Source organism: Lonchura striata, chromosome 2 (genome assembly GCF_046129695.1).
Source record: "Lonchura striata isolate bLonStr1 chromosome 2, bLonStr1.mat, whole genome shotgun sequence".
Lineage (NCBI taxonomy): Eukaryota > Metazoa > Chordata > Aves > Passeriformes > Estrildidae > Lonchura > Lonchura striata.
In genome coordinates, this window is record NC_134604.1 from 15,019,623 (window position 1) to 15,042,729 (window position 23,107).

General features: G+C 38.9%; 1 protein-coding gene across 1 annotated transcript in view; it reads right to left on the bottom strand.

Moving 5' to 3' along the window:
• CD247 (CD247 molecule) overlaps positions 1–21,223 on the bottom strand; it is a 45,842-nt gene extending 24,619 nt beyond the window's left edge. Inside the window, exon 1 of the mRNA XM_021550101.2 lies at positions 21,003–21,223. Within this exon, the coding sequence (XP_021405776.1) occupies positions 21,003–21,060 (58 nt within the window). The 5' untranslated portion in view covers positions 21,061–21,223. The remainder of the gene's footprint in view (positions 1–21,002) is intronic.
• Between the last annotated feature and the right edge of the window lie 1,884 nt (positions 21,224–23,107).

A 23,107-nucleotide genomic window follows, 5' to 3' on the forward strand; every position in this document is an offset into this window, starting at 1 on the left:
AGACAAAGATTAATGCCCATTTTGGCTACTTTCAAAAAAGCCAAGCCACCATCTTTCATCTACCACCTTCCTTCCAAGAGCCACATTTCCCTGCAAACTTGCTATGCTTTTGGCACTGACTAAAAATACAGAAAAAAAAAAGTTGGATTAGACTAAAATTCTCATCCTGCTCCCTCCAAATTTCACAGTACACTCAAGGAACAGGATCCAGTGGTGATATATTAATGACAATTAAGTATTTAATATTCAATACTAAGTTTGTTTTGCTAGGCACTGAAACACATTGAAGGTAAATGCATGTCTGATACACCCAATAAAAATCACTAGAGGAAACACTGAGCAAGGCACGGAAATCCAGGTTAAACTGGCAACAGGCTTCAAGTGGGGGAAACACTAGAACACATTTCTCTGTTTTTGTTTTAAACAGGAAACAGTGATCTCCTCTTGTTTACTGAGGCAGAAGGCAGCACAGCAGCAAACGTGAGATCTCTGACATGTCTGAATTACACTGGTCTGATGCCTCATTATTGATTTCTCGCAGCTAAGGATACAAAGCACTGCAATACTTGTATTCAATTTTTTAAAAGTTTAAGAATTATGTAATTCATACCACAGTCAGTGAATTCTAACATCATTAAAGCTGGTGCAAACTTTGGCTGAACTTCAGATACCAACTTACATCTAAATTTTTCTTGTACTTCCGACAGGAGGGAAGGGAAACCATGAAGTAAGTAGTTTACCATTTTTTGGTTAACTCTGAAGACAATATCTGCAAGGAAATAAAGTGGTCATATTCTGGAATTTTAAAAACAAAGATAAATGGCACATATTGGATGAGTTTTTGTATGTCTACCATATGTCCATGAAATTCTGTCTGATATTGTAGACTGCTGTTGAAGACATGGTCCTAGCCTGTGTTCTCTTTAAGTTTTATTCACATACTCCTATATTTTTCTGCCATTGTTATTTAACATGATATTAGAAAGCAAAATCCATATCAGTTCTTACAGATCCTCACTAATCATCTCTTCAGACCCTAATTTTTCACCTGCACATCATACTGACATTTCTTTGTGAGCTTCACTGTGCCCTTTACAGGACAAATATTCCATTAGGTACAATACCTCCCTCCTCTCTGTTCTGTGTAGCACCAGGAAAAATGATCCAGATAAATCCATCATCCATTCCTTTGTGAAGATAATTAATAACAATTTACCAAGTAATCAGTTTAGTTAACCCCATAATCTTTGGTAAAGCTACTTTGCATTTTATCTTTCTTTCCACATTCCTCCCTTGGGTATTTCCCAAATAATTTATCCTGAAATATTACAGCCCATTGAGGTGCAGCATGAACAGATTTGTAACTGATCCCTGCTCTTCCTGTTCCTGGGGAGTTAGCAGTACATTTGCTGGTTTTGTATCATGCACAGAACTGACCCTTTAATGGTTCAATCCTAATTTTACCAGCCAATGAAAGAACAGTAAGGATTACTTATGTGCAAACAATGAAAAACTGAAATATCTGAGGACACAAAGTGCTAAAAGGTAGCAAAACAAACCCTGGTTTGGACAGTTCTGACGGACAACGTATATGTTTATCCAAACCTATGTACTCACCTGCAAGGAAGGTACTGCAATCACAGCTTCATGCTGCATGAGATTCAACCCCACAACACTCATGAGATGAATCCAGAGCCCTCTCTGGGATTCTGTGCTCATCCTCATCTGTGTAAGCAAAACTTTAGGAAGGTCATTTCTACCTTTGCCTTAGGGGTCACCATCAAAGCAGTGTTTGAATCTCAGCTCTGAACCACAGCTTGGCTTCCCTACTGGGCCATCTCTACAATTCCCCCTCAACCTATGCTTTGCTGCTTACCCTCTGATGCTTCCCCTTTTGTTCCCATCTGGCTGTCTCTGCAAGAAGCCTAACCCTGGCAGAACATATGCCTCGTTCTCTCCTCCCCTCCTTTTAATCTTACCCTTTTCCCCCACTCCACATGCATCCCACAGCTCTTATTTTAAATCACGCAGTAAAAAATTCCAACCTAACTCAAACCATCTGCAGCCCCATAATCCCAGGTAACAACAGAGGGCCTGACTCTGTGCAAGCGCTGAGCTCCCACTTATCCATCCCAAATGGAAGGTCCAGGTCCATGTCCCTCGTATAAGGCCAAAAGATTTTCCTGCTCTGTCTTACAAACAAAGCACCTGAACAAATCAAGTACTTGACTGAAAAATCTTAGGAAGTTCCTAAAACTATCCCAATCAACTTTTGTGGCATTTTGGCCAGCAGAAATTTTGCTGATAAAATCCATTTTGTTCAGAGTGCTAAGGGAAAGATGCAGGTCAGATGACTGATGTTGCTTTTCCATATGAAAAGCCTCTTTATTTTAATGGCCATAATAATAAAATCTTGCCCCAGAGCCCAACTTTAAGACATGAGCTGTACATTCTCTTGGAAAGCCTCCACATTATTAGAATATACTTATTTTTAGCATGCAGCATATTGACTTATTTTATATATCAATGCTGTATTAAAAATAACATAAAATAGATCTAACACATGATTATATATATTTATCTTAAATGCTTCTTTATCTATATTGGGTTGATTAAACTAGGAAGATATTTAAAAATTGGCTGTAATAGGTTATATTGGTTTAAAGCTCAAATTACTGAAATTGCTTAGGATATTTGGGTCATTTAAAGTTATCCAGTAGCAATTAATAGTTGTTGTATTGCCAGAATTTATATAGTTTAAGTTAAAAAAGATACTCATGCACTATTCCCAGTACTTGAGCATCCTATGAAAATTAAATCAAAGCTTTAATGCACCTGTAAATGTTATCATATAAAAAAATATATCATAGAATATTTACTCAAAATAACTCAAATGCAGACATTTTCTTTATGGTGGTTGAGACAAAAATAAATCTAAATATAATGATTCTATTTTCCCTTAGCTATTCAGGGATTAGCTGTCTCCCAGGAGTCCAGGTAGGCTTTTTACAAATAACAGCACAGTACATAATGAAAAATTTAAAAGTACTCTTTTTTTTAATTTAGCTATAGTAAGTGGTAGGCAAAGTCTGCCAGTGTCAGACTCGAAGCAAGACTCCCACTTCTGAGAGATAAGGCACTGAACAGCATTGCCCTAACACTACAGGGCCAAGACGAAAAAAAATAAGTTTATCATCCAGAGACATAACATGACAAAACCAAAATGTACTTGGTGTTATACTGTTAAAGGGTGAAATAAGTTACACTAGCTGAGTCCATATCATCTTTCTTATATATTTGCCTTTTTTAACCAAAAACCTGGAATAAGAATTCATAACAAGTTTTGTTGAATATATTCCAATTAAAACATCAAGAACTGTTAACAAAAAACACAAACAAACAAAAAAAAAAAAACCCATCAACACTCAAAAGCAGTTTCATGTGAGAGAAGGATACAAGAAGAATATAGAAAACCTAAGTTTCCAGAGAAGTCCAAAGTTAGGGTTTACAGGACGCAGAAGGAGATGAGACCTGCTGTATAATTTCATTTAAACAAACTCTTAATTTGACAAAACACATTATCCCTGTGAACCTCAGGCCTACTAATTCGTGTCCCCATTTGTTTTCTCTTTCAGCTGAGTCTGCAGCTCCCAGAATAAGGCTGTCACTTGAGCCAGCAGGTGCCTCCATCCCGCCTCCAACCTACAACAGTTATGACACGAGATTAAGAAAAACAGCCACCCCTGGCAGCCGGGCTGGCACGTAATGAACAGTTTAACCCTGGATAAACCTAATGACAAGTGTGGGTGGCTTTGATTGAAATGACAAGGCAGTTTGTCACCCGTTGCTCTGTCACAGGGATCAGCAGTGCTTAGCTGAGTTTTCTGCTGAGTTGAGGGGAAAGCAGCCTGGCACCTGCGTATTTCAGAAGGAGCGTGCAAAAACATTGAAAACAAAAGGAGTCACAGTCTCGGTGTTGAAGCAACTGTCTGACTCTAAACAAGACAGCAGTGGAAGACATGCAGCCTCTAAGATGCTCTTGTGAGAAAACAGCATTGTCTCTGGAGACTGATGGAAAATTTTAAACAAAGAACCCAAACCAAACCCACGAAGCTCTCTTACTTTAAATTACCCAGAGGGTTTTGACAGAGGTACTCAGCTATCCAGTTGACCTCCACGTGAAACTCCCAACAGCAGCCTGCTTTGCTGTAAGGGCTGTATTTCTCACTGATGAATGTTCAGTGCCCATAAAACGATAACAGCAAGAGTTGATTGCCATTGTAAATCATTAAATAGTCTTGAGGCCCAGCCATCAATCACTGCAGTTTTAGATGATACTGTTTATGGTGTTACACATGCACCTGCTTGAATACCTCAGCTGTCCTCAAAAGACTGCATGTGCCTTGGCCCTGCAAACGCTTGTGTTTCTGGTTAACCCTAGCTTCAATTAGTGCATTAATTAATACACTACAAGGTGCAACACAATCAGAGCCCAAGTAAACAAGTAACAAAGGCATATGGGCACAGAAACAGGCAACGGCCATTTGATGTTCACGTGGCAGATCAGCGACAGTCCTGGATCCAAAAGGACCACAAGTGGGAAAGGCATGTGACAGCATCAAGTGACAACCAGCACTGTGAGAGGCACCATGGTTTTCCTGTACAAGAGGGAAATGAATACCACAACCTCAGACCCTGTGACATTATTGAATTTATTCTCTGTATTAATTTGAAGACGGTAGCCTTAGCATACTTTCGTTTTCTACACCCACACGTGGCTTCCCTGAAAGCCCCTCCGATTCTGATCCTCAACTCAAGGCAAGCCCAAAGGGGAAGAATTCAAAACATTTCAGCCTCCGTATCTGAAGAAAATTTATGGTGGCTCCTCTGCCACCCACTCTCCCCATTCCTTTTCAACACCTTGGAAAACCCCTGCTGTTTTAAATTTATAAACCTTTCCAGTTACAGATTTTGAGGCAGTCAAATGTTCATCATCCTGCTGCTCTGCTAAGATCAGTAGCATCCCACCTGAGGGTTGGCTACCCAGTAGTAATCCTAGGACAGACTTCTGGGTTGATGCAGACACACAATCCAGTCTCGCAGCAATCCCCTGGGAACTCAATATTTTATTCCAGCTTTCCACGCATGTTTTGCTTGGAAACAACAAAGTACTTCTCTATTTACATGTTGCTAGAAATAAGATACAAATCAAGAAGGTTGATGGATTCACCTTCTCCACTGAAGCCTCTAATTTAATGCAGCAGTTGCAGTATTGCCTTTTCAAGAGAAAAGCAGACTCATAGCAAGATTTCCCTCCTGGCCATAACACCCTGTCAGTTCACTACTGAACAACACATCCATGGTGTTTTTTGGAGGTTATTTTCATCTTGATCACCTTCAAATGTCAGCTGTTGATGTCCAGCCCCTCCAAGGTAAAGTCAGCTTCACTATTTCCATCCAACAGATGATTGCTTAAGCAAAATCCTGCTGCCTTGTGGTTTACAGTACATCTTTAGCATTGCCAGTAACAGGGATAGTATCATAGAGAGCACCGCTTTAACAACCACACTCAAACCATGAATCTAATATATGTTAAGGCTTTTCCAATGCCCTTTCTATCTTAACTTAAATCCTCACTGAAGTGTCTCATTTACTCCTTATTTGCACATGTCTTTTTGGACTCTACTATTTAGTAAAATTTCAGCATTCCCAGCATCCTGTTATGAATCACCAAATGGATTTTAATCGTATTCTGTGTCATACTGTTATGTCTGAGCTTTTTCATCCTGGACATGACACTTAGACATATCTAAGTGCTGTCAATCAGGTTGGCTTTGGTTGATGATTTTGAAATTTCTTTCAGTTTGGTGGTTGCAAAGGTATGCAGAGTATCTTACAACTCACCTACTACATGCTTCAGCACTGCATTTATCTTCCATTCCTTTTCATTCTTGATGCAACAGCTTGTATGGAGATACTTTTCTTATCTTAATATGAGTTTCTACTTATATAGCAGCTTTTGTGCAAAACCAGCAACATGAAACAACTTCCCCTTGCTTTAGCTGTAAGCTCATAAGCAAAGCTCCCAAGACCTACTTTTATACAAAACATTTCTTTCCTGCTCTAGTCTGGTTATCCATTCTATCAGTGCATAATGTATTCAAGCATGGAAAGATTAAATATGGTTTTTTAATGGATAAAGCAATTAGGAGTTCTGTTGCTGACTTTAGAGACTTTCTGAAAAACAGTTAACCATTCTGCACTTTGATTTACCCCATGAGAATAGAAATTACATGACCATACTACTTCAGGAGAGGAAGGTGAGGACCTATTATGGGTTATGAAGTATTTCTAATTCCTAGGGAATCCTTAGATTGATGAAAGCAATGAGATGAGTAGCAAGTGCTGATTCATTAAAAGATTAAAAATAGTCTTCAGTGAAGGAGGATAAGGTACTCATCAGATAATTGCTCAGACATGCTGGGAACATAATTTATTCAGCAGTGTAAATGGTGTCAAGCTACATTCCCAAATCACGTTACAGCCCAGCCAAAACCAAAGGCTATCACATAATTCAGGGATGAGGTAAAGACACAAATCACAGTCCTGTCTGCCCTGCAAGACCAAAACGTGTTAGACTCACTGTAATGTCAACTATCAAGAAACTAATTTTAGCATAGCTTGACTAATTTGCACCATGGCTTCTCTCTGTCTGCTTTCACAAGAGTCCATTTATGGCGACGCTTTTAAAAGACGTTTCAGTCATACTGCAACACTGATCCCTGCTGAGCTGCTGATAGGGGCCGAAAGTCTGGTGTAGCCAACCTAGACTACCTGCAGCACTCACACAGCTGCTTTTTGATGCACGATGCTGGGCATGGAGGTGACATCTCACATATTGAACAGGGCACCAAGGCCTCTGTCCTTCCATGAGTCCACACACCTCATCCACCAGTGGTGGCTCTCTTGGAGAAGAAGGAACACGACCGTGGCAATGACTTGCGCCTTGGGATAAACAACATCAACAGGCCTCTCTGACCAGAAAAGATACATCAAAGGTGTATTTCCCTATGGCAGAGCATCACCCCTACTCTTCCCTTATGAGAGGGCACAGACACTTCTTTGCTCCTTGCACTCCAGTATGTCTCACTCTCCTACACACAGCCATCTAGATGTATGGTGCTGGTTTAATGGTTTGCTCTCTTGACTTATTTCTCCATTAAGAGAACAAGACATCAATACCTTTCTGGAGCTGACAGAACTGCCATGGCTATGATCAGCTCTCTAGGTATCTCTTGTCATGAACTCAGACATTTTATTGAAGAAGAATCTAAACAAAACATTATGTTCTTTCTTAAATTTCGAGTTCAACAGGCAAGCTGTCTGTATTTAATGGTAACTGCGCAGGCAGTTACTGCCATGCCAGAAGCTTCAGACCCGTTATTCAGAAAACTGGGTCTTGATGTAAATTTTAGAACCTGCATGTCACAGAACTGCATTATGTCCATAGCTGTAAGATGGCTAAAAAAGTCATCAGCAATAAAAATTCAGGAATTAAACATATTCATGTCCATCATTGTTTGATGAACCCAAGCAAGAAGGCTGCTGAAAAATCCTCAGCTCTTCCCGCACTGCTGACAATCTATATGAAAGTATTACATGGGGGTGGCGGGGGGGGTAGGGGGGGGAAACTGCTGTCTCACAATTCCATTAAAAGGATCTGTACTATTCCTTTCTCCATTCACAGTTTTAAATTCTCTTGAAGCAGCAGCAGTTTTAACCAAATCTTTCTTTCATTAGGGAGGTTATGCATCTCTCAAATAACATCAAATGTGTTACTCCTGTCATTCAACAAATTCAGTATTTTAAAGACAGGAAATTTGCCAGCCCTAAAGTTCCAATAATGTAATTCTAAAAGATGACAGGCACACACACAGAGCCTTTTTTGCTTATACAGGAACTGTGTGTGTAAGAGAACATCCAGGGATATACGCATAGTATGGTGAGAGAAAGACAAATAGAATGGAAGTTAAAAAGATACTTATGAATTGACATTTCTGGATTTCCCAATTTCTGTTTGTATTTTTCAAACCATTTACTATTACAGAAATTATAAAAAATCTCAGATGGTGGGGAGGTAAATACCTAGGATGACATAGCCACACCATTTAATTACAAAACACAAAATCCAGGTAGTAAAAAGGGAAGAAATAGGAGAGAAACAGAGGAGGTCCCAGCAGCAATAGCTCTCATTGCCTCTGAAAGAGTAATGCTAAGCTTAAAAAAGAAATATTCCATTATTCCTGGCACCTGCTGAGAAAACATTATTCCCTCCACCTTGGGCTGCATGTATCTAATAGTAGAACTTCACTTACTCACAGAAAACTGCTGTTTATCTGATAAAAGATGAAAGATGATCAATAGATTTTGTAATTTTAATACATCTGCAGGCTGCAGTAAACAAATGCTAAAGATCATCTTTGATCCTTGTGAAATCTACATTTGAAAATGGTTTTGATAACAGACATGGAACACATTTTCATGCTGAGACACCAAAGAGCAGATGTGAACTTAGCCATTAAATTAACGTAAATATGTCTGTAATGGGATTGATCAAATATTGCTCTTCTTATGCACCTCTCAAATGTGTAAATTAGAACAAATTAGGACTGAGCAAGGTCTCCCTGGCAAACTTTCGCTCCTTATTTTTGACTCCTATGCCAAAGCTATTTGGATGGTGTGAGGTGTGAATCCTTCTTCTGGTCCTCCTGAGGTAATTCAGCAATCAGTTTATAGTTTGTTTTTTTGTTTTTGGGGTTTTTTTTATAACATGTATTCTCATTTTCAGTTAATCTTCTGTCCCCCAGTATATTTTAGGCAGCAATCATCCCCTGCATGAATACTCAAGCGGGTGTTCTTCTACATGCTCCATACAGATGTTGAAGAGGCAATGTTTTGACTCATTATATGTAAACTCCATTCAAAGTGCCACTTGGCTAAAGGGCTCTATCACCATATATTTCACACTTTTCCTTCTCAGCTCAAGACCCCAAGACAGAAAGGTTTGCGGCGGGGGAAAAAAGAACCCTGAAGTAGCTTTCAGTCAAACTCACGCCTGTCTGGTTCACACACATGACGCAGAAAATAGGGAAGTGCCAGGCATGGAGCATTTTCCCAGCCCCGATACAGGTATTACCCTGGATAAGCCAAAGCATGCAGAACAAGAGCTCTGCTGAAATACAGCTCCCCGCAGGCGACTTCACTTCTCAGCAGCCCCAGACCAGCGAGTTCAAGACCAAGGTGCTCTGTTTGGTGCCTGAGGCAACAGAGCTCTACACACTCTGAGCAAATAATCTGCAGCCAATCCCCAAAGGAGGGCCTTGCCTTGATGCCTGGTTAATAGTTAATGCATAGGGCAAATCCTCGGCAGCCAGAAACTCCCTGAGAGGAAAGCAGCATGCAGGGGGAGGAAAGCAGACAGCTGAGAGCCGAGCTTCAGCATCCCCTGCAACAGCAAGAATACTCCCATCCAAAATATCACATTTTAATTAGCCAAATGAGATATTTAGACACTACAATCATCAGGTCTTAACACAGTGCTCCTGCAGGAGTAAGCAGTAGGTAGCTAGAATAATTTTCCCAATTTGTATTTTTGTGATCCCAGAAAGGCTGTGTTGTGTGGAGAGCAATAAATGTTCTTCAGATCTCAAACAAATTTCCTGCAGAGCTCCAGCTTTTTTGTATCTGTGAAATAACACAGAGACATTATTTTTTCCTCTCTATCCCCACGTCAGGAAGACTAACAGCATGCTCATAACTAATCTATACTTTCTTGATCTTTATTTTACTTTTTACTCTCATCAGTTCAATTGAGTTTTGAATTAAAACGGCCTTTTAAAGAGTGGGAAGGGAAAAAGTTGGCTGTTTTCCCTGGGCAACTAAAGGCTGTCCCGTGAGCAGGACATGTCACTGTGTGTGTGAATATAGCAGCAAACTAGATTCAGGTACTATTTAAATTTCCTATATATAATTTTCTTATTTAATTTCATATATATATAGCACATTGCTCTGGAGGATCCAAAGGATGCTTGATAGATCTCAGCTTTCAAAACACCATCATAAAATAGACAAATAAACCTCTGTGTTGATTAATCAAATTCTAAAGTACCATATAGTCTTCAGGACCACGTGTGTTAACACTTTCTAAGCGTTCTTTGGGTATTGACAATCAGGTAAGTAATGCACAGTTAACAAAAAAAGCCAAAGTGTGGCCAATTTTGATTAAGCTGGAATTTTTCGATCCAGTTGCAGTCTATTGGAAAGCCTACACACATTCCAGTGGATTTCTAAAGGTTGCAGAGTAAATCATCAACCAAGTGAAAGTACAAAACCTGCAACCCCATTTTTCTATTTTCTTGCTTTATCTACAAGCCAGCACTGTTCCATTAAGGGGAGAAAGACCATTGGGGATGATTGGAATTGTCAGAATTATCTACAAATCCTTAAGAAAAGATTCCAAAGTTCAAACTGCCCGATTTAAAAATGTTACATTTCATTCATATTGATTTTTCTCAGTATCTTAATAGCTATCTTCCTAATCAGATGGATTAAAAAGCACCAGAAGATACTTTCAAAATAATCAGAACTACAACAAAACAAGATAATGAGGAGTTAAAGATGAAAACCTCAAAACAAAACTGCTTTAAGAATTATATCTTCTTTAACTGCAGATGTCATTAAAATTGCTCTGTATAATCATTTATATGTGTAAATTGACAAATAGATAATATAACTACCTATAGGCACTCATTTCCTTGTGCATAAGATACCTTCTAAATATGGATGAGGCTGAACATTACCCTGTTTTTATTATAGTGTGACCCTAAAGCTTCAAAAGAGGTGAAAGCCCCACTGAAGCCAAAAGCAAAGAATGAGAAACTTTCTCCTTTCCAAATGGTTGGCATATATTGCGGTCTTTATGGAGGTGGCAGCAGCTCACAAAAAAATCACTAAACTGGTTTTCAGCTATGTGATAACAGCACCTTTCCTTCAGCACCGATCCTTGTGTGAGCTGCAAAAGTCTGGCTGAGCAGCTGGGTAAATGCCCAAGCAGTTTGTCTGAAATAAAACTCCTGCTAACACCATTGGGCAGCTGCCTAAGCAAGATAGCCAAATTAGTTTTAAATTAGCTATGCTTAAATAACTGGCACTTACTAAAACACTGACATGAAATAATTAGGAGGGGAAAGTTTGACAGAAATTAATTACCATCTCCACATTACAATCACAGCACATCTAGAGGTGACTCTGCTTGCCAGATCTTTTCAAATAACCAAAGCCCTCCAGATAATCCTTCTGTTCAGGAAAGGTCAGCACATGTGCTAGGCTTTCTCAGATTGCTTCTGCTGATCAAATTTGGTGTTGCTGAATCCCTCAGATCCCTGCATACCTTTAAGATTTGCTAGCCACCTTGTAAATCTTTCAGTTCTGTATAATTTCATGTGGTTTCAGCAGTGGCAGAACCTTCCATATAAAATCATATATTTTCAGTCCTCATGTTAATGCTATTATAATACTATTTTTATATAGCCAGGCATGAGGGAACAGCCCCATCTCTGTGCACCATTTTGCAGTCTCTCACACAGGAACCTGCTCAGTGATCCTGGTTGTGCTGGAATATAGTTGCCACTAAGCAGAGCACAACAATTTTTGCCAGGGTGGACGGGGGTACTCCTAGAGACACCTACCCCGTTAATTGACTGTGAAGGATTAAACTGATTCTGTAAAATACTGCAACTGAGGTTGAGATTTTTTAAAATAGGTTTGTCAAGTTAATCAGGGACAAATTCTGATGACCCATTAACTAAAGAATTTTTCTAGACTCTATTAGAATTGCTCACCAAAGTCAGCAAGTGTCTCTCAAATGGCTTAGCATGTGGGAGACCCATTCAAGCTCCTGCTCCAAATCATTCAGAATAAAGAACTGAATCTGTATTTCCCCCTTCCCAATGTAGAACACAAATTGCTCACTGACTTTTTGGTGTCTCACAAAAATACTTTGGAAGGGTTCTGAGTAACCTAATGGAAAATAGGGGCTGGAGGGGGAAGTGTTAAAGTAATTTGAAGTTTTGCAGAAATTGCTTCCCTTTAAGCTCTGTTTTAAACTTGATATTTGTTCTACTACAACCATTATGTCTAACAAACAGACATTTGGCTCAGGATGTCAAAAGAAGAGCAAGAGAGAAAGGGGGCAAACTTGTTAGCTACTTCCTTGCAGCTGAGAAAGATAAAATCAGAGAAAAACACTTTGGAAAAGATGTTACCACAAGATAGAGCTGAAGGTTCATATCTGTAACTTCTTTAAGAGAGTTATAAAAAGAAGAAAAAAGTTGTCTCAAGCCTGAAAATAAGCAGTGCTCCTTTTCCATCAGGACAGACATAGCTAACAGCAGCAACAAATGCATTGTAGTGCAGCTGGGTTTTGAGTCAAGTAGTGAAATACCATCTGAGTTATTAGGAAAAATGAGATTAATTTAGTTGCATGAATAGAAGAGGGAAAATATATTTCTGCCTAGTGCACATTAATACTAAAGACATCTGAAATTTAAGAGAAAATTCGAAACAAGATAAATTAAAGCTGCTTCTTCTAGAAAGAAGTAATTTTGTGAGAGAATTTTGGGGTTTTTAAATATTTGAGTCAAGGAGAAACACTTGGAGATGTAATCAGAATGTATCACATTTTGGACATTAAAGAAAAAGTCAATTAATGACCCCAGTTGGCACAACATTGAATATTTCATTATGTTTTAGGTAAACCACTTTGGAATAAGAAAATCAAAACTCTTGAAGATCTGTAGTTCTTTCCAAAGTTTTGGGTGCAGACCATAATTTTGAAGTTATAAACAGTCTTCATCAGAACTTTAGAACACATCAAGACAGCCTCAAAAAAATTACTCTCCCTTGCAAACTTGCTGTATTAAAACAAAACGAAAACAAAACAAAACAAAACAAACAAAAAAAAATGGACAATGTTGTGTTATTTCCAATAAAATGAGGAATAATTTTCTGGAGAAAAGAAATAGGGATTGTCAGCAAACTGTACTGAGCCTGATGCAGAAAACAGGGGCCATCTGCCAAAATTTGGGATGGTTTGGGCTTTCAAGTAAGGGCAGTGAACAGCCACCCATCTGTGCCTGACCCAGATGGAGCAGGATGCAGCTCTGTGCCACGGGAATCAGCACTCTGTGCACCACTTTGCTCATCTAGAACATGGGGTGTGGGTAGGCAAAGCTTCCACCACCTCCCTGCTCCAATAAAAATAAGAATGGGTCCTACTGAAAGCAAAATTAAAACAAATTTTATCCAAGAGATTTTAGAGATATTTCTTTCCTTTTTAAATGCGTATTCTAAGAGGGTAAATTCTAGAAAGCCTTTCTGGCATATATTTCTAAAAGTAACTGGAAAGGTGCTTGACCTTCTGCTTGAAATCCAGATGGGTTAACCTTGTTTATCTTCTCTGGCTTGCTGGCTATAGTTATGTTCATAACACATTATGGTCTGTTTTACATTTAAAAGATTAATAGTTTCAAGAAGTTAAAAATTAGGCAACAAGTGATGGTGTAGAGTGATTCCCCTTCCTTTCTCTGAAAGGTTTTCTCATTTGCTTTCACTAATTCTCTTTGAGATTACCACCTGCAAATATTTTGTTGTTACACATCACTCATCAGAGAAACTCCTCAGAAAAATTTAGGCAAAGAATTTACATGTCCTGAAAGTTACTGAAAGAACCAGGAGCCTCTTAGTAATGAAGATGTGACTGATAAATAAGCAGGGAAAAAAATGCAGGTAAGAAACAAAGATGAAGTAAAATCCTTCTCTAGAGTAAGGCTCCAGTTCATTATCACATGGGTTACTTTGGTTGTGTTGCATTTGCATCTCTTCAAATTCCAACAGACTATTAAGTGCTGAACCAACGTTAATAGCAAGAAGTTTCTTCATTTCCTGAGAAATATGAAAATTAAAAGTCATAACAAAATAATCAAACAGAAAAATGTACACTTATATTACTTCATACAGCTCTGCCTCCATATAATTTTCTTGAAAATATTTTTATTACAAATTGCCTTAAGAGTTTCTAGCCTATAAGGACTTAGACTTTCAGAATGAGTTCCTCTCTAGACACTAACTCTAGGCAATGAATCGTAAATTAACATAAAACAATAAATGAATCCTGAACATTTGCAGTAAGTTGTTAGAAAGAAATATGCAGAATTTAAACAGCATTCTTCCAAAAATTATCCAAAGATAGTAATTTGCTACATGGATGACATTTTAGGAATGGAACAGCTATTCTTGTAGTAATTCACAAGAATTATTTTTTTGCTTCTTAGAAACTGTCTTTAGGTAGAGTTTTTTTACAAGATACCAACAATATATTATTAATCTCTCTCTGTATCCCATCTTCCTTCCTTTAGAGGATGATTATTAATCCAACTCATAAGACTTATTCTATTTTTGCCATCTCCAGAAATGCACCCGCACGCTTGCACAAAGTGCTGCTGAAATTATTTTACTTACATTAAAGAGCCCAAAGTGATGACTTTGTGCAAATCTGCATCATGGAGAGAAAAAGGTCCATGAGAGAGAGAAAGAGAGGGAGAGGACTCCAAATTCTGGTAATTCCTGAAGTTGGCTTCACATGACTGGATGGGAAACTACATAAATGGCAACAACACATAGTGGATAAAAACAGAAATAATTTCTGCTCCCAAAGGCTTGATGTGGGATCCCCTGACTGAAGCTTGCTGATATGCAACTAAAGAAATGAGCAGATGTTGTAGCAATTTTATTTTACAACTCAATATAATACGATATGCACTACAATTTTTCTTTGCAAAGGTTTAAAATTCTGCTGTATTAATTGTGAGCTGCAAGGCTCGGGAATCCAGTTTATATATATATTTTTTTTTTTTTTTTTAATGGAGTAATTTAAAATTTTCAGGTATTTCTGAGTGACAAAATGAACATTTGATACCTAGGAATGCATAATTTCTGCCATCGGGAAGTTGAGTTTGCTGAGAGTATTTAAAAAGTGGCATTGTCATACTATACCAAACTCCTGCTTCAGATTGATCTGCTCTGAAGTAAAATACTGGATGCTCAATTTCCATTTGAGCTGAATTTCTACATGAACTAATTTAAAATTATTGTTTTGAGAATAAAGTACCTCATTAGTTTGAGCCCTGCTTCACAATCCACAATGCTCACAGAAAGCCTCGATTTGCTCCCATCCATCCAACGGTCACCACCTGGAGAATTTTCTGGTTTCCTTCTCCCAAGCCTCAGTTTGCTTTGTAAGGAGATGTATACCATGGGGAATTGGAATATTTACAACACATGCTGATGCATTAAATATCTGCGAACCAGTTTTATAAATATTTGTCTCTTTATTTCACATTTGGCTGTCACGCAGACGACAGCAACACCCTAAGTGAAATGAATGCAAAACACCCATGCTCTTGTCTGGAAGAAACTCATTACAAAATTTGGATGAACAACTAGGAAAAGGGGTTTTTAGTTAGATTAGTCTTTATTCAATGGCCAGGGTACAATTACTTGAAGTAAAACACCACCCAAATTCCCTCATAAATTTCCTGAGTATTGCATCTTATCCCATGAAAAAAAGTGCTACAGACCATTTCTCTGATGCAAATAATGAAATCTATTAATTAATATTTATTATACAAACTTAGAGGGGTCTTAGAAAAGCTTCTCCAAGTGTTCTCTGGGTCAAAATGTTTTATGTGCTTTTCTTTTTGACAAGGAAACTATTTTTAGTATTTACAACCATGAGCATTGCAGCATGCTATCGGTCCCCCAAAATATCAATTGCCTCAAAAAAAAAAAAATATAAGTGACAAGTTATACAGCTAGTTTTCTATTTTATTTTTTCTGAAGCCACGCAGGCTTGCATTTCAAGGTTAACTTACAAGCTAGCAAACGTTACCAGGAAACTAGAAAAGTTTATTTGCGGTGAAAGTTAAGATTTTCACCTAAGACAACAGGTTGAATTGTAGGTAAATCATATACTGGGATATTTCCTAAGAAAACCATACAAAACAAAATAGCCCACAAGTATTGACAACTGGGCACTCTCTAGGCTTATTCAGTGTGTTCTGCTGCTGTTTATTCTATTATTTGTTCAAATTTTCCAATCTTTTTCCCCTGTCAGCTTCCATTGAATTCTAATTCGGTATATACTTCACCTCCACATTATCTGAGTTTTCAGAGAGTTGTGTTATCATTATGGCTTCTCCTTCACTTAAAAAATACAACGGACTGAAAAGAATTGTTTGCTACTCAGAAAGTATCATGATAAAGGTGAAGTTTTCACTACAGATACATCTCACAAAAGAAACAGGCCAGACAGTAGAAGCATTTCATCAGGCTCCACAAGCACATGTTTAACATACTGTCACATACCTAAAGCACAGAAAGATGGAAAGCTCCAGAGTTGCTGTTCTTGTAAGACTTAACAGATACATAACAAAGGATTGAGAAGAAAAAACACAATGGGCTTCCAAAGGTTGATAGCTTATTCCTAGGGAACTTGTAGGAGTTAAAATATTTCTAATCTACCTGGCTCAAAAATTGAGGCTTCTATCACTTGAGCAGAACTTGCACTCACCAGTGCTTGTGATCTCTGAGGCTGAGAAACTAGTTGGTTTCTACTTCTATTTTTTATAGTTATATTGGCAAAGGACTGAAAAAAGTCTAACTTCCACAAAGATGAATGTGCACACTGTTTGGGGCTGAACACAAGCATTTTGCTATTTTCCAAGGCTTGTGTGTTTGGGTGAATGGATCAAAGAACTGCAAACCAAGATTTTCATTTGCCCGCACATTTTATGTTTGAAGTTATAAATCAAAGGAAAGAGTGGAGATAAATTTTTTCATTGCTTTCCTGAAAATAACTGCTTTGGACTGTCATACATTAAAAGCTAAAAATACTGTACACTAAAGGACCAGAGCTTAAGTTAATTAAGGGAATAATATTAAGTCCCAGTCTCAAAATATTACCTTACACAACATCACAAATCAGAAAAAGCTGCAAAATTTCATCTTCTCACAGACTCTAGAATAGCATAAATTGTTCTCGTAACACTAAAAAAAAAAAAAAATCAGCAGTGAAACTTAAATTTATCTGTTGACCGAAGTCAGCAGAAGAGTGAAAATTCAACAATATGCTTACGAGTTTAACATGCACACGGAGAAAGTAGATACCTTTAGCAGAATACACATTTTAAATATTTTTAAGAAGTTGTATCTTCCATTAATGCCATCTAAAAATATCCTCTATTTTCTTGCCAGAATAGCTGATGCATCTTACATTTCTACGTACACTCAATAAAGACACTCAAATAGATGATTAGTTGGAAAAGGGGAGGAGGAGTTGATGGTTGCCTGCAATTGTGCAAAAAAAAGTATTTTTTTCTTTTTTTTTGAAAGAGAGTTTGGTTAGAAATTGGAAAGAGTTAGGAAATAATCCATATTTCCTAATGGAAATATGCAAGGAAAAAAAACCTAAAAATTTAATTCTTATGCTAGTCACCATTCAAAGTCTGTGTGCACAACAGAAAATGGTTGTCAAAAACATTCCTTGCATAAACATTCATTTACACATCAAATTCTTGTCCCCTTAAGCTGCTAGTGTACCTCCTTTTTTAACCCCATTTCGGCTTTTTATCCACATGGTCTTACTTAGGAAGGACACACAGAGGAAAAATAGAAATATATTTTGCAGATAGCCATCTGTATTTTGTATATCCTTCCCATCTAGTGCAGATAAAAAATGTGCACAAAAGGAATGTGATCACTAATTTGTTACTTCACTGATTAGGAATTCTGCTTGGAAGGGTTGAGCTAGAAAGCACTTACTCTGTAACAAGCATTACAGAATTGAACATAGCACTGCAAGGGCTCAACAAACGTCCCTTTACAAAGAAAGGCTACATTGCCTACATTTTGTTCCATTCTGCCAGTTCATAGGGTTTTCTCCATGAATTATTAATGAATCATTGTGAACAGGCAGGAGAAATAAAAGAAATAAAACATGTAAAATTAAGCCTTTAAATTTTTTTCCCCCTAGGTGTTACAAGAACGCAGCTCGGAGAACTTAAGACAGCACATATGGACATGGGGATGGTATCAAAAAAATCTGAATTTACTGGTTTGGATTCCTCAGACAAGCTTGTAAACAACTCCTGGTTTACAAATCTTGTCATTTGCAGAGCAGATAAATCATCTGACGAGAGGGAAAAAAATAATTAATGCTAAGACTTATTACCTGTCCCTGAACTGACTAAAAAAAGGCTGATGGCATCATGGCAGCCCAGTGTGAGGGAGGTAAGAGATATGCAGAGCAGAACAACAGTGTGGAAATGAGTTGTGCAAGTAACATCTGGTAAACACCAACACTGCTGTAGTTTCCACAGAGTTAGCTAAAAACAGGACACTGTCCAGTTCCATTTAGCAGACAATTCTGAGAAAAGTGATTCTGTAAAGACATGTAGAAAAGGGGAGGGCTGTTCTTAAATTCTTGCACATACATTTACATACACGCGTGTGGCATGTGTTTGTATAAATCAAAGCATAATCTCATCAGCCTTAAAAAAAATAGGGGGGCAGCTCTACAGTATTGCTCACAGGACTATTTTATTGCTGTCAAAGCATGTCATACTTCAGAACAAAAGCTGTGTCAACTGTATGAAGGTTTTTGCTATTTTAGTTGTGATATTCAGGTACAAGTCTTCCAATATTCTTGTCTCAACGAACAACATGATTAACAAAATCATCTGCTCATAATTAAAATTATTACTTTTCATGGACTTTTTAACAGAGGGGTTATAGGAGGACCTCAGCTAGATTTCCAGATGTACACTTCTGTGCCTTTGAAGAGGGGAAATAAAGAGAATTAAACCTGTATATATATATATATATATATATATAAAAAAATGTGTATTTGAAAATGTGAGACGCCTTCCCTCTGTAATTGCTCAAAGGCCAAATTTGAGCACTCTGAAATTTGTGGTCTGGGGTCAATTAATTCAAAGTCTCCATCAGAATTCATGGCCCATCTCTAGAATATCTTTAAAACACTTTTTTCCTCACACCTGATATATTTACTTCAGAACTCAAAGATCAAAAAGAAAAGCTTTGCAAGTTCCTCAGTGCTAATCTTGGTGGCATCTTTCAGCTGCCCTTTTAAAGAATAAGCACAAACACCTCATAGTGAAGTGGAATTAACTCACTATGAGGAGGTATGAAGCTTACTGAATCTGTACTGACTCTGAGCTTGTCTCATGAAAAAATTAAAAGTTCATTTCCCCAGAAGTCCTTCTAGACGTGAACTCTGAGAACGCTTGAAAACTCTCCAGGCAGCAGAAAAATCTTTCTGCTTACAGCTCTGAGCTGAAAAACCCAATTGTTTGGTCTCATCGTTGAACTAAATTCATGACAGATCTTACATTTTCATTTTTCTCTATTCTGTATCCATAATGTGGCAACAATTCCACAAGTTTTGATTGATACTTCTTCGATTTTACCTACACTCTTTGCCTAAATGCTGCTATACTTCAAACTATTACAGGTATCCAATCAAAAATACTTCCCATGAAATCCACAGGCAGCCACCTCCAAATCAGTGACAGCAGTATGCAGTTCAAAACTCGAACCATTTATTCTTTGTGAGTGTGAATACCCCAAGAGCTTTGCACCAGAGACCTCTGCAAGCTGCATTACATATTTTTCAAAGTTGTCTGCTGAAAATGCACAAATAAGAGCCTGAACTACAGACATGGTGTGATAGGTTAAAAGGGAGGAAATGTAAAATGATAATTTTGTAGATGGATTTTGGCCTAAAGTAACTTCCATACTTTTGTAGCATAACATGCATCTGTGGATACAGAGTAAGGCACAAAATATGAGAAGTATATTTAAATACAGGATCATATCTGGGCATCAGAAAAGGACAGAGGCCACAAGGGTTGAAGGGAGGACAAACACAAACCATGACCTGCCACAGAGCATAAAACCTCGCTCAAAACTCTCCTGAAAGAAAAACCTCACAAATCACCAGGACTGGTTCCACAGCACTGGAAAGCAGCTGCAAAATCCTCCTCTCATCCCCAGAAAACTTTCTAATAAAAATGTCTGTGGCAGTCACCCAAGCTCTTGAGGCTGCTGGATTTAAGTACAGCCAGGGTGTACACGGAAGGTGGAAATCTTCCGGAGGATTTGGCTCTAACACAAGCTCAGATGTGGCCTAAGGCACATTCAGGCTTCACCTGAGGCCTTTTCCAGGTGTAAATTTTGTTGCCCTTTTCATCTACTATGCTCCTAAATAGTAAATTCTTCCTTCTCAAACTGAAGGTGGCTTTGGAAGATCTCTGCTTACCAAAGCTGCTCCGCTCGGCGCCCAGGTGGGGCCGGCCTGCGCACTACACAAATAAATAACACAAAGGAAGAAATGGCTTCGTTTTGTGCTGGGTCTGGTGGAGAGGAGCACGAAGGCAGGGATGCGAGGGGAAGGGCCCTGCCCTTTTGTCACCACCTGTCCCCATTTCCCGCCTGCCAGCGCTGCTCCATGAGAAGCCTCTCCCGTGCAGCTTACTACAAGCGACTACATTTCCATCGCTGCCTCAAATCTCCCCTCTGCAATCGCAGGGAAAGCGGCCCAGGTGAGGGCTGAGAGCTTTGTTTAGTTACTGTTCAGCTGCGGCATCGCTCCAGCAGGAGAACGGCCCCTCATCCCATCCTTCCAGAGGGGCTGTCATCCCAGGCTGGCTCAACACAGCAGGTCCCACTCCTCCTTCACGGGGGGACAGGCATGGCTGAGGCGCTCACACAGACACCCTCCTGCTGCCAAAATGGTGGGGAAGCCACCACAGAAACGTCAAAAGAGCTTTACGAGAGCTCCTCGCAAGCCCAAAGGCTGCCTTTACCTGTGGCTGGGAGCTGTGCCTGCAGGGTGGCAAGGATGGCGATGCTGCTCCACTTCATCTTGCCAGGCTGGACAGTCCTGGGGACAGGAGGCCGCAGGAGAGGAGAAGAAGAAAAAGAAAGAGAAAAAGAAGATGAAGAGGCTCCTCCACGGGCTGTGCTGGTGTGTGGCCGCCACAGGAAGAGGCTCAGCTCCTATGAGGGCTTTCGGAGTCCACCTGCCGGCTTCCTCTGCCTTCACAGCCTGTGAGTGAGGGCTGGGGTTTGCCTTCTCAGTATTCATGTTTGGGGTTTCCTTTGTTATACATCCTTTTCCTATCTCCACGATGGTGTTCTGTGAGTTGGAGTTTTTTTTCTACTTTGTCCGATGGTTCTTAGATCATCCCCACTCAGTGGCTGCTGGTCTCTGTCTCTGGTATCAACTTTGACCTGACTTCAAAAAGGGGTTTATGCAACTATTCACAATGTGCAGCACAGATCATAAATAGAAATTTAAAACTCTAATTTATAGTCACTTTTGAACAATATAGTTGTCTAAACCCCTAATGATATAAAACTCATTTCTCATGCCTGTTTTGTAAGAAATCTCACATTATCGTGCTCTTTCCAAATGTGGGCAAATAAAAATTTTCACTTTTTTATTAATAAAAGAAAGTTCACTTTAGACAACTGTGAATTAGAAAAGCTTGAAAACATAGCTTAGATAAAACTAATGGCTTAAAGCTCAGCCTCACTCCCATCAAAATACATCTGACTCAACTAATCACTGAATGTTTAACGTTTACAACAGTAATACTAATAATGCACTTGAGGATTAGGCTGGAAGTACAAGCATCTCAATGCATAATTTTTTTTTCTCCTGTCTCTAATTCTTAGAAAGTAAAGAGGAATGTGCATCCCCAGGAGGTACAGAAACAGATGATCAAAATTTCCCTAAAGTATGGTGGGATGAGAGTTATTTTGCACACAAAATGTAAAGCTTTTGAAGGCAAAGTAAATTGAAGTTCCTAGAAGAAATTAATCACCTTGAGGTCTGGAGTAATAAAAGCTAATACATGGATAAAACTGTTTTTTATTTTAATTGAATCATTCTATATTGTGCCCGTCAATGCCAAAAGTACTAGACACTAGTAGTAGTCTAGCACCAGGTGTTCCAGTGCAGCATACCCTTCTGTGATATCCAGGCAGTGCTGCTGAGTCTCTGCTCTCTCCCAGCCCTGGGGAAGGTTTTCTTTGTGACTCTTCTACCCCAAAAGCTCCGAGGAAAAGCTGGAGATGGTCTCTGACCCAGAACAGAGCACAGCCCAGGAGAGCTGCCATGCACTGAACCTGAACAAGGTGTCATTAGCCTCAGAAATGGCTGTGCTCAGGTACATATTCTGTATTCCAGTGCAAGATGGATAAAGCTCTTTCTGTCCACATCTCTGCATGACAGAAGATTGGCTGAAACAAGGAATTAGTGAGCAGAAAAAAGACCCGTGCTCTCACTGCTGGCTGCCTCAATCTCACTGATGCCTTATCCAAAAGCTGAAATATCATCCTAGTTATTGATATTTTTGGGTTACGGTGTTTCCAGAGAAGCAGATGGCACTGCTCATCACTATTCCACTGACCTCTGTCTCCTCCTGTTATTGATCATAGCTTCTCCCTCCGGCAGAAAGCCAGCAAATTATCACTTTGAATAAAGAGCTGAGGCCAAAGGTAAGGAAAAGAAATGAAGAGCTGTGTAAGAAAGAGAGATTAATAGCAACAGTAGGCACACTGGGAGAACAGCAGTTGGGCCAGTGTGTTTTGATGTCTAGATAGGGAAAGGTCAGAGAAATTGAGTATATGGACTTCATTTGGAAGTGTGGGTAGAGTCAGAAAAAGCCTTTGCATGACAGTGCCCCTAGAAATTCCCACCTCCCCATCCCTCAGCTTTTGAACTAAGCCAAGCTTATCATTATCCAAATGTAATCAAAGTACACTGCAGAGTAGTCATGCTTGTATTATGAATTATTCTCACAACAGGCATGGCATGGGAGAGATGCAAATCACATGCAGACAAGCAGTACAGGAAAAGATAAAGAGGAAGTGGTCTCCTCTCTAGGAAAAAGTTTTTCAGTGT